Source organism: Myodes glareolus, chromosome 7 (assembly GCF_982192425.1).
Source record: "Myodes glareolus chromosome 7, mMyoGla1.1, whole genome shotgun sequence".
NCBI lineage: Eukaryota > Metazoa > Chordata > Mammalia > Rodentia > Cricetidae > Myodes > Myodes glareolus.
Window position 1 is genome coordinate 71,497,015 of NC_142032.1, and position 16,626 is coordinate 71,513,640.

Genomic DNA, 16,626 nt, shown 5'->3' on the forward strand with positions numbered 1-16,626 from the left:
GAGCCATCACGACATGTTGTTTTTCTGGGTTCATTATAAAAGGGAAATGATATGGGAAAGAGAAGCAAGCATGGCAGCCTCGAAGCACGGTGACCGCAGAGGGACTGGACACTTTCTGTCCAGGAGAAAGCATGTCTGCACTTGGTGAACATCGCCTGTCACCACCAGACACTGACATCCTCATGCAACAGCTGTCCTTCGAACATGGCTGCTCAGGGGGGCGGTGTCTCTAGCAGCCTTGGCTCCTCAGCAGACTCCAGGTGGTAGTGCTGGGGGCCCAGCAGCAGTATCTGCTCAGGGCGTGGCATTCCTGCTCTAGAAGGAACAGAGGAGGAGGTCCTGGGGAGAAGCGCCCTGGAGCACAGATGTGTGACGGACCCTGTGGTCCCTCATGCCAAGCCTTAGGTACCATGTTTTAGTTCCAAGAAGTAGAGCTTGAGCCGGGGATTACTAAGCAGGTGTTTGATGGAGGGCAGGGAAGCTGACAAGACTCAGAAAGGCTGAGTAGCAAGGCAACACGGGAGCTGGGTCTCTGCCTCGGGCTCGGGTAACGTGGCTAGCCTTTGAGATGTCATTCTGCTGGCTGCAGGACAGTACATATTTCGCCTGTGGAGTTCATCTTGAGCTGGGCTGCCCCTGTGAAGAAGGTGTCCTTCAGGCCTCTTAATCCCCAGGCATTCCGAAAGGGACAACTGTGACCAGGCAGCAGCCAAGCCATGCAGAGTAGGTGCTTTGGTTTGACTAAGGGAACTCGGTGGGATGTCCGCAGCCCACTCCCTGCCCCCAGTTTGCTTCCACTTGCCTTTGCATTTCTTAAAATATCCCGCTGGAACAGCTAGCTCAGAAAGAACAATGCATTTCTCAGGTAAGGAGGCAGGAAGCAAGGCCACAGGGCACCAGAGAAGCCCAGCCCCTGTGGCTTTAGAATCTAGGTTGCCTGTACTCCTCCTCCGAGGCCTGCAGCAGGGTGAGAAGGATGCTGTGCCATCTGTTCTTAGGCATACACCCCCCCCACCAGCTGGCCTGTCTGTGTCCCCAGATGCCCACTTCTAAGTATGAGGGACAGAGCTTATAAGCTTGGGGCCCTTGGCACCCAGGCAGCGTTCCCTGGGCGTTGGGGGTGGGGGTGGCGAGCTTTGCTGTCATCTGCTCTGCTCAGGTCTTACTTAGCCTTCCGTGTCACTGCTGAGGAAACAGATGGTTTGGTAGCTTAGAAGATCTTTCTGAGGTCCCCTTGTCATGCTTGACATGTTGGCCCGTATCACCTGGAGAAGGGAACAAGCTGATCTGGCACAAGGCTTGGCAAGGCAGTTGCCCTGTCCAGGCACAGGGGCCGAGGGTATGCTGAGCTGACATGTTTCCCTCAGGGGATTGGGATCCAGGAAAGAAAGAACCCCAGGAGTTAGCCGCTTTCATCACTGCCCAGCCCAGAGCCTCCTACCCGGAAGGAAGATGCTGGAACAAGTCTGTGTATAACAAAGGCCCTACGGCTGGGAGAAGAGTTAGCAGTGTTTTCCGGCTGGCAGGCCCAAGGCAGCTGGTGCTGGGTACTGAGCCAGAGACCCAGGCTAGGGCAACAGCATGGTCAGTGGTCCCTGTTGTGACTGACTAGAGCTGAGGGCTGCTTGGTTTGGTAGAAAAACTCCCTGGGTGTGGTTTTGTTCTAGAGTCCTTCTTGTGGGCTCAAAGAACGGGTTCAGTGTCTCTGGTCATTAGCCTGAGGCCATAAGGACAGTTCCCACCCAGCTTGATGGCCTGTAAGAAGTGGGGCGCCCATCCATGGGCCTCAAGAACAGAAGTTGCTGGGTGAGGCAAAGTATGTCCTAGAGTAGCAGTTTCAACTTGGGATGATATGTTCACGTGGCACCTGGAACGTCACCGTTCTGTGCTTTCCCCGGACTCTTTTGAGGGTACGCGGGTCTCCAGGTTAGCAACAGCCCATGCAGTGCTGGCTCGCTCTTCCTGGGAGCCGCCTGACCTGCTAGGAGAGGGTAGACAGGCGTGCTGAGGATACAGTGCACCTGAGCATGGGTACACAGTGTGTGTCTCCACCTGGGTGGGCTTCCCAGGGATGGGCTTCTGGACAGAACACTCGCTGCCTCATTATGGCAGCCGCATATTCCCTGGCAGGTGGAGCATGTCACCAGATGGAGTGTTCAGTGGTGGCTCTTGTTTTTAACTGTGGCCAAATGATTGAATTTTGAGTCATCAAACTTTTCCAAGTGCTCTGGCTTGGGGGAGGGAGACACACGGACAGACGGACAGATAGATGGCTCTGGGGATTATTTGGGGGGATTGCTGTGATATTCTGTGATTTACCTGGGACAAGATACACCACCTAGACATGTAGCTTCCCACCCTGCTAAGAAGCAAGAAAGTCTCAGTTACTACAGACAGTCGGGGGAAGGGTGGCCCCAGGGTGCCCTTGGTCACCATGTTTAACACACAGACCAACATTCGGAGGTTGAGGTAGCTCTCCTGAAGCCATGATGCCATACGAGTCTGATTCAGCTTCTGAAATGACCTGTGGAACCTTGGCACTTTTTAGGTCTAGCAGATGGGTCCCCAGTACCCTACTGTGGGCTATGTCCATAGTAACATAGCTGCTGGTCTATCCACTGCAGCAGCAAGCCCTTGGAGCCAGTCACTGAGGAGCAACAGAGTGGACTTAGGCTCTAGAAGCCAGGGAAGTCATCATCTCTGCACTAAAGGGACCACATCTGGCTAGGGGTCGCTTCTCCACAGGTGACACCTTCTCGTTGCCATTCTTACATGATGAAGGGGGAGAGGTGCTTCCCCAGGCCTTACAGCGCTAACCCTCAACTCATCGAGGGCTCCGCCCCCATGGCCTAACCCCCAGTGACCTCACTTCTTAATACTTTAGGCATTGCCATGAATTTGGGACACACAGTCTGAACACATTCTGCTGTTACATTGGGCACAAAGTTGGGACCTATTAGCTGTACCTTAGATCATCTGCTGGGCAAGATCAAGGTGAGGCAGGATGGCCCCAGCAAGATAAGGAGAGCACAGTTCTAGAGCCCTGGGCAGGGAGCATTTCTCTTGGGGCTGACCTCAAGGCCCCTGCCTCTTTCACTTTGTGGCTTACAGAGAACAACGAGGCATGTTCTGGCATCTGGCACAGACGTGGTGATGCTCAAGTACCGTTGGCATCACCCACCCAGCAGCCAGTGAGCACTGGAGACACCTGGGCGCTAACTATACATGGCTCTTTGCTCCTACACAGCTATTGAGGCAAAAAGATGCAATGCTTAGCCAGGGATGCAGTAGGGTGGGTTGGGCTCCTGAGCCCTTGACTAGTCCTAGTCTCACCCCTAGGCCTCCTCCATCCCTGCAGTCTGGCCCAGGAAGGAGCGGCCAGTGTTGAGCCATCTCTCTCTCTTGTACCATGCTGTTTCACTCAGCTCAGGTCAGTGGCTTGAAAGGCAGAAGTCACCCCCGAGTCGCATCCAAGTATTGCTGTGGTTGGGAAGGAATGTGTTCTGTGACTGTGGGCTACGTCAAACATCAAATAAATCTCAGCATCAGCAGGGTCTTACAGCTGTGGGGTCTTCTGGCCTGGGCCTGAATCTCAGGACAAGATGGTGTCCCAACCTTTTTCCCTGAAACCCAGAGTTGAGCCCCTTAGCACCCCAGCCTGTTCCTTTCTCTTTTCTTTCCTGATATTTAGTTATTAGGCACATGGGAGGGTACTCTGGTGAGCTTGTTGAAGTCAGGGGACAACTCTTGGGAGTCAGTTCTCTCCTTCACCACGGGGGTTCTAGGGATTGATCTCAGGTCATCAGGCTTGGTGGCCAGTGTCTCCACCTATTGAGCCATCTTGTCTGCCCCTCCTTTCTTTTTTAATTGAAAGATCTCAAGAAAAGTGGACCCATCAGAAGGGTGTTTCTTGCAGAGTGTCGGAACAGCATGTGTGCCTGTGATAGGCACAGCCACTTTCCCCTAGAGAGGGCACCTTTCATCTTTGTCTGTTGAGCCTGTTCTAATAGCCTGTTTGCTGTGGTGGCTGGCAGACATAAATACTTCAGCCTGTAAAAGGATTGGGGCCCCTGGGACAGGCCTGTGTCTTTCATCGGCTGGTGAGAGGCAGCAGGCGCTATTAAGTTCCTGCGCTCTGGGGAGAAGCCAAAGTCTGCTCCTCTTTCCCCAGTTGACTGCAGGGCCTCTGATGGACATCAGGCAGGCCACAACCCCCATCCATGTCTGCTTAGGAGACCCACATCTGAACTGTTTGGTGGCACCAGTGTGCAGTGTCAGGGCTGACACTCTGCTCAGTGGCTTCGACACCATCTTTAGTGATACTTGGTGTCGCACCAGGGAGGAGCTCTTGTGCAGCCACACTTCCTCTCTGGGGCTAGTAGATGTCCCACATAAGGTGGGGACTGTCACATGTCTTTCAAATAAGGTTGCATAGGCCCCCAACGGGTGACGGCTAGAAGCAGCTGGAGCCCGGCCTCCTGCTGCAGATCAGTGTGGGTCAAAACCACTGCATTTTCAGCCTCAGTTGGAACCCAGAACCCATATTAAACCAGACATCTGGAAAGTTCTGAATATCCAGTTGGGACATAGATAAAGATCTCTCGCACTCTGGTCATGGAAGTGGGTGGGATAGGAATGATGGCAGTGGTGTCCCCTGGTGATAACTCCATCTGACTCAGCCCCCTTCTCATAAGGTGGCATTGTGTCATGTGCTCACTATCACCCTGGTCTGTGTCTCAGAGGACATGCGGAATCTGGATCACTCACGGGTATTATTTAATACCGTGTAGCCATGAGTATTCATGTCAGGGTCCGAGATGTAGTTCACGATACAGGGCACAGTTAGCACACGTGAGGGTCTGGTCCAACCTCGAGCACCACCACCAAGAAAAAAAAAAATCTTGTTTCTGTTTTCATGCATGCCTTGCACTGTCTTCTCAGACTCAGTCACAGCCTCAGGTAAAAAATATTCAGGAAGAACTGTATCTGCCTAGGACATGTGCACACCACAGGGTTAGCAGCTACTGAGAGGGCATTTGCATCATAGCAGGTCCTGTCCAGATCCTGAAGCTGACCATACATACAATCTCATACAAGGATTTGCGCACCGAAGAGGGAGGAGGTCCTAGAACCAATCCCAGATGAGGGACATCTGGAATGAAATGGCCTTAGCAAGGCTCAGCCTTCCCACAGTCTACTGAAAATGTCACTGAGGGACATCTGGAATGAAATGGCCTTAGCAAGGCTCAGCCTTCCCACAGTCTACTGAAAATGTCACAGATGGACCTGTCTCTCTGCACCCCAGTGGGGCCTCATTCAGTTCTTGCCCCTCTATAGTAACTGCAATTGTTACTTTTTAGCAACACAGTGTTCAGTAGCCGGAGTGGGGGGTGGTGGGGGTGGGGGTTGTACTTCTTCATGAATCGGTCTCACTCATGGTGGATTTGCTACAGCCTGGCAGATGAAGTGCCTGCTAGGCTTTGTGGGGCTTTGTGGGGTGTGCGTGGCTCGAGGTTCCAGGAGACCAGCCCTTCGCTGACCGCTGACCATCGTATCTCTTCTCCCACAGAACTGTCAGACCTTCAGCAGCCTCAGTTGTCTGAGCGTGGGGGTGGAAGACCCCAGCTCCCCGAGCCCCTTTGCCCTTGTCAGCAGCACCCGATCCTGGACCACCTTGCTCTCAGCCTCCAACCCGGGGGGCAGGACCCCTGCCGCGACCCCGGTTCCAGAGCCTGCTCCCCATTCCTTCGACGATCACTTCCCCTGCCAGGAGGACCTGTCGTGTGAGGAGTCGGATGGCTGCAGTCTAGACGAGGATTGCTGCAGGAAGGGGGAGCCGGCCGCAGCCTGGCAGGGCCTTGGAGCCGGCACGAACAGCCTCTGCTCTCTGGACGGCGAGCTGGACATTGAGCAGATTGAGAACAACTGAGGGGGCTGTGGGCTGCGGCCCAGGGCAGAGGCTCTGCAATGGGTGGACCCCATCCACTTCCAGGGAGCAGCTGTCACCCTGCGGTGCCCATACTTGGGAAGGCAACTTGGCCCCACCTCACAGGCAACTGCTGGCCTCCCACCAGTTCCATGGAACTACTGTAGCCCCAGAACAGGTTTTTTGGTTTGGTCTCCTCCTCTTTGTTCCTCATGGAGTGCTGGGTAGCCATTCTCCAGGAGGGCTGGGCCAGCTGCATCCCACAGGCAGAGTGCCAGGGGCCTGAGCCCACCGTGGCCTCGCTCAGGTTCCGCCTGGGGAGTTGCCCAAAGCCTCCTTTACTTAGTTTACTCCGTGCCTTCTCTCCCAGGTCTCCCTGCCTCCGGCTTGGGAAGGTTCGGGAGACGCCTCTTGTAGTGACACCAGACCGTGTGGCCTTAATCCATTTGGGGCACTGTGCAGGGATTCTGGGGGATAATCCGTGTCCCATTTTTGGGGACCAGGGGATAGGTCAGGGATGACCAGAAGCCATTCATACTGGGTAGGTATTTGGTGGTTGTGTTGACTGAAAGGTGGGCCCATGAGTTCTCCCATGGCACCAAGAATCACCCACGCCTCTGCCAGCACAGGGGCTGCCTTGGCAGGGCTGGCACTGGCAGCCTTCCTACTCCCCAATCCCCGAGGGCAGAGTTAGGTGGATTCAGCCAAGTGTAGAGATGTCAGTGACAAGATGACCTCTTCATAGTGTCCTCAGGAACTACAAGCAGGTGCAGGAGACTTGGACCTGTGTACATTCCTGGGCAGAGGGATGTCTACTGGCCGCTTTGCAGGCTGCCCACTTGGCAGGCATCCCTCTGCGGTGACCTAGGCCGGGGAGCCTGCAAGTCACAGCATTCCTAGCACATTGTTGCTTGTTCACAGACACCGCTGGCTTTAATCAAAGTGTACTACCACTGGCTTCAGAACACCCCCTCCCAGTCCGCTGATGCGAACCTAGCTCTAAGGTTCTTCTCTGCAGGCCCAGCCACAGCATGGCTTGAATCACACTCCCCCTCGCAGCTCCTCACTCCCCAGCATAGTTCCCAGAGGGTCTCTGTCCAGGCAGCTCCCCCATCCTCCCTACAGACAGGCCACAGGGCTCTGCACTCTGGGACTCTGGCTTTTAGCAAACTTGGCATCTTCTGCAGACAATAGCAAGTGGGCTGGCTTACACAAGTGGCTTGTTTTCCCATAAGGCTAAAAATAACTGGTGCATTCTCTCGAGTTCATGGACATGTGATCTAGGCACTTCTGTAGTCACTCTGCTGGGCCTACCCTCCATGGATCCATCCTCTGCTGGTTGAGCCGAAATGGTTATCTTTCTCCTAAAGAAAGAGCTCTATGGGGCCCTTCTGTTTAAACTTTGTCAATCCACCCGAAGGACCGAGGCTCAAGTTCTGATGTATAGGTAATGTTTCTTTAGTCCCACTCCTATAGCCCCGGGTTGGGTAGCATGGTGGGTACCTGTGGTGGTGGGAGACCAGCGGGACTCAGGGCACCGGAAAGCCAAAGTAGAAAGCTGACGAAGTCATGACATGGGAGCCCTGCCTCGTGGCTCGTGGCAGCCACACTTTCTCTGTATAAAACCTGGAGGAAGGTAGCTGAGAGGGTGTGGGGAACACACACCAGTGCCCAGAAAGCCCACAGTGAGAGGTTCTGGGTCTGGAGTCGTCCCACAGTCCCTGAATCCCACCCTCCTAAGGATGGTAGAGGCCCAGCCCTGTCCCCTGGCCCATTTCACACAGCACACTAAGGCCACAGCCTCCACCAGTAGCCATCTGCCTGGCCTGTGGCCTGGGACCAGCCGCTCTGGTGGCAGGTGGGTCTGAGAAAGCTGCTGTAATGGACGGCTTGTCTTGAGGCTACCTTCCTTAGGCCTGCTGGCTGAAGGACAGTTATCCTTTCGGACACTGTTCCCTGGGCAGTAAATGCTCCAAACCTGGGGTAGGGCTGGCCCTTTTCAGCTTCCTCAGGCCTCTCTGAACTGTCCCTGTCCTACTAAGGCCTCAGTCCGAGCCCCCAGCATAGTAGCCAGAGAAGATGGCAGGAGCTTTTCTGCTTAGAGAAAGACTGTCTTCATTTACTTTTTGACATTCTTTTAACTGAGCAAAGCAGGTCTCTTCTGGAAGGTGCCCATGTGTCTTTCAGCTGCCATGTTACCCAGACTCATTCATCTGCCCCATTCACTGGATCCAGCACCTCTGGTCTTGGATCTCTTGGAGGAGGCTCCCACGTGCTTGGCACCACAGTCAGCAAGCAGAGTGGCTTAGTCTCCAGCGTGTGGCTTCAGCAGTCGGCTGGCTTCAGTACGGGTGACATTAAAAGCCTGCCTGTGAGTGCCATTCCCCCAAAGAAGCAGAGGGTGTGCTTGATCACTCATTTGCCTAGGGAGCCCAAAGGTCTAGAGCAAGGTGTGGCCCCACCATAGCCACCCAGGGGAGAGGGCCATCCATCACCTTGTACGCCCGCTCACTCCAAAAGCCACTGCGCTGAAAGGAGTTGCTCTCCCGGCAGGTACCTGACCTGAGTTCAGGGCGGCGGCCTAGACAGTTTACATGGCTGGCTGCCCACGCTTGCCTTACTCATGGGTGGTGAAGGTAGAACCCGGTCCGCACCCATGGGCTTCCTCGTGCACAGGCCCGAGGAACTTGTTCGCCCACACATGCAGATGTGCAGAAAGCCTTACTTAATTTCTTTTCTAAATTTGTATGCAGAAAGAAAAGTTAAATAAGAAAAACAACCATACTAAGCAGGAAGTGCCCTCTCCCCATTTCCAGATGGGTCAGCAGACAGACGGCATTGTTTTTCCTCGGGCTCATTCAAGGGCCATAGCAGTTAGAACTCACCCCTGGATCCTGTCCCCCATTTCCACTGATGCAGTTAAAATTACTTGAATGATGGCCACTGAAAATGTAAGCTAGGTGCCAGGGCTCAGGGACCCTCTGCCCATGCAGCCCAGATGCTGCCCCTTGCCACATCCATGCTGCTGGTCAGACCCCTCCCCTTGGTGCCAGGCCCCTTAAGGAGGAAGAGAAAGCGATTTTAAAGTTGCGGACTGATGGAGCTCCTGTAGCCTAGGTAGGATAGCCTGACCTCCTAGCATGGTCTCACTGACAAATGAATTACATTGTCAGTGTCGGGGATGCCCCGGGGTCAGGAGCAGATGGTCCCGCAGGTTGTCCTGGGGCCATGTGTGCTGTCCCCGCCAGCGGGCAGCGGTGGTACTGTTTCAGGTAGTATGGTGACTGGCGTGGTGAGTCGGGCCCCCACCAGGGCAGCAGTCCGTGGGCAGCCTGTGCTGGGCCTCTTCACTAGCACCGCGCACCACTGCCTGCCCTCCCACACAGGCCATGACTGCCTCGCGCTACGGTCGCTCTAGTCTCAGGAATTCGCTTGTTACTTTTACTGTGTAAATAAAGCTTCCTGGTCCAACACCCGGCTGCCTGGGTACGGCTGTGTGGTTTTTGTTGGGTGCAGTGAACCGGCCGTTCTCCTGTCCCCTCTTGTCCATGAGAGCGTCGGCTCTGGACTGACTGGGAAGACAACAAGGTGGATTCCTGTCCTCATGCCTTGGGGACAGACTGTGGGAGCGACTTCTAGAGACGGCTAGCCAAAGCCACCATCACAGCCTCAGGAGGAGCCGGAGACCTAGGCCGCCATGAGTGAGTGGGGGTGGGGGGGGCACATGCTGCCTTGCCATTTCTGAGGTGAGAGCAAGAGAGGAAGCTGACCTGGCTGAGAGACAGGGCCACCAAGAAGAGTCCCACAGGGACTGGGCAGCCAACTTCCCTCTCCACATAGCAGCAATGAGGTACAGCTGGGCTGTCAGCTTGGGGCGTTTGCCCCCACAGAGGGCAGCACAGTTCAGAACTCTGATTCTTGGGCTGTGGAGACATTAGAACACACAGTTCGCCCCCCAGAATGGGTCCATAGTCATGTGCTTAGCTCCAGACTGGAGACCTGGGTAACCGCAGCTCAAGAGATGTACTGTGTCAGCTGTCCCAAGGACCCCAGTAGAGAATAGTCAGTTTCTGTCACCCAGTGTTGGGCCCTGTTACCTGGCCTTGGAATGCTCTCCCAGACCCTCTGCTATGGCCAGTGTGCAATCCTGGAATAAATACCCTTCTGCTTTGCTTTTTTGATGACAGATCCTCTGCCAAACAATGGTCTATGAACATGTAATTTAAGAAAGGGGGAAGGGATGGTGGCCAGAGAGACGGCTCAATGGTTAAGAACCAGAGCCCCCAGATTCAGTCCCCAGCACCCACAGAGCAGCTAACAACCATCTGTAACTCTAGGGATCCAGTGTCACCTTCCGGTCTTCCTGGGTACTACATGCGTGTGGTCCACAGACATGTGTAGGCAGAACATCCGTAAACAAAAAAATAAAAATTTTAAAAGAAAAAAAAGAGGTGTTTTGGAGTAGTGAAACGCACCTGTAGCCCCAGTACTCAGGCGGGTGAAGCAGGAGGATTACATATTCAAGGCCAGCTTGGGGACCCTGTCTCAAAAAACAAAAACAAAACAAAACAAAAAATGGAAAAACAACAACAAAACCATGGGCTAAGGATATAGGTTAGTGGTAGAGCCCTTGCTAGCATGTGCCAGGTGCTGGGTTCACTCCCTAGAGCCACCAGAACAATACAACCCACAAAACCACCCTTGGGGCCAGGGAGAGAGCTCGGCAGGTGAAGACCATCCCTTGCACACTGGCATACACCCATACTCATACAACATACGCCATATGCACAGTTAAATTCGAGCACACGCAGGAGATCTCAGGCTGGCCATCATTTGGTCTTCCCAGGACACCACCCTTCTGCCTTCTGTCTATGGTAGGTAAGGTAACAACAAGAAAGAGGGTGAGGAAAGTCACCAAGCACGGCCCAGCTTTCCAGATCCCCAAAGGCAGGGCACAGTGGCCTTGGATGACCCAACATTCCCTTACCTGCACCTCAGACTCCCCAGTGGTGCCAGCTTCATACTGACCCTGCTCCAGCCCAAGCTGACAGCATGACTGCCCTGGCCTCTGTCCTGATGCCTCCATAACATTTCTGTGTCTTCTGCACTGTGAGGTCTGCTTAAAAGAGGCTCCCCACTCGCAGCCAGGCTTGGGCTCAGAGGGAGCAGTATCACACCATGCCCTGTTCACTGGGCAGCTGCAGGCCTCAGTGTTCTACAGTCCCCAAGCTCAGCTGGCTCACAAGTGCATTCTTCCAGGGATGCTCCCAGTCACTAAGCAGGCCCCTGTCTGTACACAGGGATGGTGACCCAATGGGCCTCTGTGAGTGAGTTGATGCTGGCTCTTGGTACACTAGAGAGCAGCCCTTTCCCGAAATGTGCATAGAAAAAAAGTCAAGAAGAAAACACCCTGGCCTGGACAGTGGCCAGACCTCCAAATGGCTACTGGTTTCTTTTTAAACTTTTTGGTTGTATTTCCTACAGTAATACTGCTTCTATGGCCCCAAAACATCAAAACCTAGTGCAAATTGCTCAACATACCTACCACCTGAAGGAAAGCTGTAGCTACAGTGCTAATCCCACTGGCTTGTGAGGCGGGTTCCTGAGCACCCTCTACCCTTGCCATGTGGTTGGGGCTCCTGTGTCCCCATTTTACAGTGACCTGCGGGCAGCTTCTTCCTGACTGGTCCACCTGTTGAGGACATCAGAGGCGGTGGGGACCTTTGTGATAATCCTATAGGCTGACTGGTGGGCAGCTGAAAGACCAAGAGAAGGAAAGTCATGCTACTGGGCAGTGCTGTTCCCCTGAGAAGCATCGAGGCAAGGGGCTGTTGGATCTAGATGAGTAGGAATGGATTTTCTCTTGCGGGAGAGGACAGCCGTGTGCTGGGTGATCGCAGCCCTGGGGTCACCACAGGCCGTCTTCACGGGCTTTTGGATGAGGCTGAAGGGAGCATCTTAGAATCCAATTTTAGAAAGGGCACAGGATGTGGGGCTAGACCTTGGAATCTCCGCTCTGCCTCTTCCTTCTGGATCTTGGATGAGTCACTTTAAGGACCATCTCACTAAGCCCACTGTGGCTCAGAGGACAGCATGATCTCTGCCCAGATCATCCAGGGTTTGCAGAGAAAGCTCAGCTTATCTGGAGAGACCAGCTGAGAGCCAGCACAGCGGCAACCTCTAAGCAAAAAAGGAAAGAGTCCCAGTACCCATAGGACACATTCACTAGCAAACACAACCCCCTGCATGGCTCTAGTGTCCACACACCCTCTGTTCTGTGCTGCTGTGGGACAATATTGGAACTTTCTGTGTATCCAGCTATGAAGTCAGAGACCCTTCTTTAAAGGTCAGCGACACTGGCCAGACTGGTGGCCCCTCATCCTGATGCAGACATTTGGCCACTGTTTGTCTGATAAACTAGAGGTCAGCCTGCCCAGCAAGGCCCTGCTGGTGTGCTCACAGTGCCGAGGGACCCAGGCTTCAGTGTGTCTTTGTCTAGGGAAATCTCATAGAAGACCCATGATTCCTTTATGTGTTTGCAGTTGTACCGGTGTGTGCATGCACATGTGGAGGCCAGATGTCAACCTCAGGTTTTGGTCCTCAGATGACTGTGTGTGTGTGTGTGTGTGTGTGTGTGTGTGTGTGTGTGTGTGCGTGTGCGCACATGTGTGTGGAAGTCAGAGGTCAGATGTCTTCCTCCTCAATCTTTCTACCTATGTTTTCTTTCTCACTGCCTTTCTTTATTTGAACATGTGTGAGCGCATGGGCCACAGCATGGGTGTGGAGGTCAGAAAATAAGTTGCAGAAGTGGATTCTCTCCTTTCATCTTACATGCCCCAGGGATCAAACTCATGTTGTCAGGCTTGATGACAAGTGCCTGCTCACAGAGCCACCTTGCCATCCTGTCTGTTATCTTTTGAGAGAGAGTCTCCTACTGAACCTGGAGCTCACTGATTTGGCTAGACTGGCTGGCCATCCAGCCCCCAGGACCCTCCTGTCTCCAATGCCCTGGTTTTGTACTGGTACACTCTTTTTCAACCTGAGTTCTGGGAGGCCAATACAGGGCCTCATGCTTGAATGGCTAGCTAGTGACTAAAGCATCTTGCAGCTAACTTCCTTCTCAGTGAGTTCTCTTCCAGTTGACTTCTTTACCCACTGAGGCAATTCCTTAGCTGATCTCTTTTCATGACTTCACTTCATGGTGAAGTCTCCAGAGATTCACCAACGGCTTCTGGATCAATTGAGGGAAGAAACAGCAATACCAGGTATCCATTCGACAGATTCTGAAACCCAACACTTTGGGTAGGAGGGAGTACTGTCCCAGAGGCCCTTCAGAGAAGGCCACTGCCCTTTGCCTTGTCCCACTGCAGACAGCATGGCTCACTATGGCCAAGTGTAGTGAGGCACTATGGTTGGAGACGGCCGTGTTGCCCTCAGAGTCAAAAGTTGGAGGCTTGATCCCCTAGGTGGTGGTATCAGGAGCCAGTGGGACCTTTAAATATGGAAAGTCTTCTGGGTAGTGGCAGCACACACCTTTAATCCCAGCAGAGGCTTTCAGATCTCTGTGAGTTCAAGGCCAGCCTAGTCTACAGCTCAAATTCCAGGACAGCCAGGGCTACACAGAGAAATCCTGTCTTGGGGAAAAACAAAACAAAACAAAACAAGACAAAAGTGTCAGGTCCTTAGGTCTGCTGGGGACATTCCCTCAAAAGGGACACCCCCTCTGTCTTCCCATCTTACCATGGCAGATTCCATGAGCTCTTTATGAGTCTTCAACTGAGGCTGGTGCTGTGCCCTCCAACCTCCCAGACTGAGCTATATAACCTGCTCTTCTCTCTTTTCTTCCTTTTTTTTTTTTCTTTCAGTTTTGGTTACCATTTTGGTGACAGTTTTGCCGTGTATCTCAAGCTGACCTGGAATTTGTGGCAATCCTCCTGCTTCTATTTCCTAAGTGTTAGAATTATGAGCATGTAACCCCACCACACTCAGCCTGCCTCTGGTATTCTGCTGTAGTAATGAAAACTCAGGACTGGTGAGGTGCTTGCCATGCAAACCTGACGATCTGAGTTCAAGACCCCAAAACTATGTAAAGGTGGCAGGAGAGAACCAAATCTAACAAGCTGTTCCTCTGACCTCCACAAGGGCACCTATGTCATACATACATGTAACATGTCCATACATACATGTAACAGATAGGATTGAAAATAAAATCTTTAAAAATATGAATGAATACAGGAGTCAGGGCTGGTGTTTGCCCTGGTCTGTCTTCTCCCATTAGAGACAAAGAAACTCTCCTTGGCCACTATCAGCCTCCATGTCTTAATTTCTTAAAGGGGTCAGAGCAGGTAAGAAGTTCTGTAGCCTTGGCCCTCTACTGTTCAGTGGTTCCAGCAAGTGGCAGGAACAGGGCTGGAACTTAAGACCCTGTTCGGGGCCTCCATTCTCTCTCTACCCACTTTAGACCCTCACCAACAAAAGCTGAGTCAAAGGCCGGACTGTTGATTGTTTATTGAGTCATTAGTTTGTTCTGTGCACTGGGCACAACACATTCAAGTCTGTGCATCCTGACTCCACGGTCCTTCCTGTGCCTGCAGCCTTGACTGTAGAGGTGGACATTTCTGCTCTGTGGGAGGGTAGTTGTCCGTTGCCTAAGTTGCCCATGTCTGGGTAACTCGTGGGGACAGGGAGGGCATTGGACTGCCATAGAGAAGGGGTAGGGGGCAGAGTGCTAATCAGTCACTCTGCCTGGGGCCACGTAGGGCTATGAGTTGTGGGTAGGCTGGCTCAGCGCTGGGCTTCCCGGACTGTACAGGGCACGCCCCTGGGTTTTCTGTAGGTCCCTCGCTCACATGGGAAAGAGGAGTCAACATGTGTCAGCCAATTGGATGGTGCCAATAAAAGGACCACGTGCCAATGGTAACTGAAGGAACTCAGGGACTCAGTCTCAGAGGGACCTTCCAGCCATGTCCGAGGGTTTCGTTTTCTGGAGGACTAACAGGTCTCTTCTGCCTTCCTGGATGTCACTATAGGGAACATGGCATGGGCCAGGGAGGGGAGCAGGCCAGAGGCTAGGGAGGGAGGCTGAGGAAGGGGATGTCTAGCTGTGGCCCAGGGACAAGCATCCCAGAACTTCCTGCACCCACCCATGCTGGCAGTGGGCAGAGGGCAGGGCCAGCAGAGCTTTGGGCAGCCTGGGGCCTGGAAGTGTGGGGAGGGGGACACAGTGGTGGGAAGAAGCGTGGGCACAGGGTGGTGTGCTTGTCCACTGGCTCTGATGGCCTGTCACTTGTCCGTGTGTCGCAGCAGCAGGTCCACAGCCTCCGCAAGGTTGTCCACGTACCCGTCAGCTTTTACTTCTGGATGATGTTCATCGCTGGGCCTGGAAGACAGAGCTGTGGATTAGTTTAGTAGCAGGCAGTCCATCTCCATCGCTGTTACTGCTGTATACTAGAACCCAGGCAACACAGAGAGAAGACGTCTGTGCAGTTCCAGTTTCTTAGAGACTCAAGATCCCACGTTAGCCTCTTGCGGAGAGCATAAAGACGAGGTCACGGTGGCAGCGTGGTCTAAGAGAGTGATTCAGGGCTCCGGCTTAAGCTTTAAGTACTCACGACTAAGCAGGTTCTTCCTCTCAGTGCCCACAAGAACCACCCCAACTCTCCTGAAAACAGCAACTCAGTGACCTCCCCGTAAACCCCAAGTCGTTCAAGGTGCCATCACGTCCCACATGGTCACACTGTGACCTCCAAACCTCCATCACACGAGCCTTTGGGGGACAAACCACACTCAAACCTAAGCAGCCAGTGAGCCTACAATGGCCTTCTGAAGTCACCGCCAGTCATCCACTGTGAAACTGCCTCCCAGCATGCAGCACGGGCCTCGCTTTAGCCTGGAGGCACCTCCGTGCTCTCTGCCCTGCCAGGTAGCCAGGGCTGTGGCTCCCACTGTGCCTTCTTCTGCAGTCTCACCAGTGCACACACTCACATGCTCCTGTCTGCCACTCCGCACCACTCTGCCCCAGAGTAACCGCTAGCCCTGGTTCCCGTCTGCATCTAGCAGAAGGGTCCCCCAGCGAGAGAACCCTATTGGCAACTAAGGAGCTGGGCTGGTGCATGCACTTTGTGGGGACAGTTAGGGTATTGACAACCGGAACTCTTCCCTTCCCTGATGCTCTGGGGTGCCATGTGCTGCCCGGTTCTTGGAGGCCACTGCTGCCTCATAGGGATGCCAGGGGCTCCTAGCAGAGCCATTCTCTGGCTGGGATGCTGAGGACTAGGACCATGCCTACCCATTCCCTGGCCACACCTGCAGTCAGAAGCCTGGACACTCAATGAGGTTGAGTTCTGAGTTCAGAATGGACTCTAGGTAGACAGCACTGCGCACAGGAGGGACCAGGGAGGGCTCATCTTTACAGTCCTCTGAAGATGTGTGGGCCTCATCCCAGGGACCACGGGCAGCCTTGCCAGAGCTGTGAGGCAGAGTCCCGTCTTGGCCACCAGAATTTCCCTTCCCACTGTCCCAAGGTTTCATGGCTTCACACTAAGCAATCAACTGGGGTGTGGCAGGAGGAGGGCCAGCTTCTGAAAACCTTCCACTGCTAAGGGCCATGCTACTGGGACTACCCCAGGCCTGACTCACATTTCCTGGGAACTGTATCTACCCAGTTATGTAGATTATGATTGCCCCCTCAAGCCTCCACC

At 53.6% G+C, this 16,626-nt stretch overlaps 2 protein-coding genes across 4 annotated transcripts in view; one reads left to right on the forward strand and one right to left on the reverse strand.

Annotated features, from left to right (window-relative positions):
• Positions 1–9,405, forward strand: part of Fam53b (family with sequence similarity 53 member B) — a 65,567-nt gene extending 56,162 nt beyond the window's left edge. For all 3 annotated transcript variants that reach the window (XM_048455212.3, XM_048455213.3, XM_085693228.2), the window contains exon 4: positions 5,570–9,405. In XM_048455212.3, the coding sequence (XP_048311169.1) occupies positions 5,570–5,929 (360 nt within the window). In that variant the 3' untranslated portion in view covers positions 5,930–9,405. The remainder of the gene's footprint in view (positions 1–5,569) is intronic.
• Positions 9,406–14,419: 5,014 nt separating this feature from the next.
• The window catches only part of Lhpp (phospholysine phosphohistidine inorganic pyrophosphate phosphatase), an 83,752-nt gene continuing 81,545 nt past the window's right edge, over positions 14,420–16,626 (reverse strand). The window contains exon 7 of the mRNA XM_048455210.3: positions 14,420–15,305. Within this exon, the coding sequence (XP_048311167.2) occupies positions 15,209–15,305 (97 nt within the window). The 3' untranslated portion in view covers positions 14,420–15,208. The remainder of the gene's footprint in view (positions 15,306–16,626) is intronic.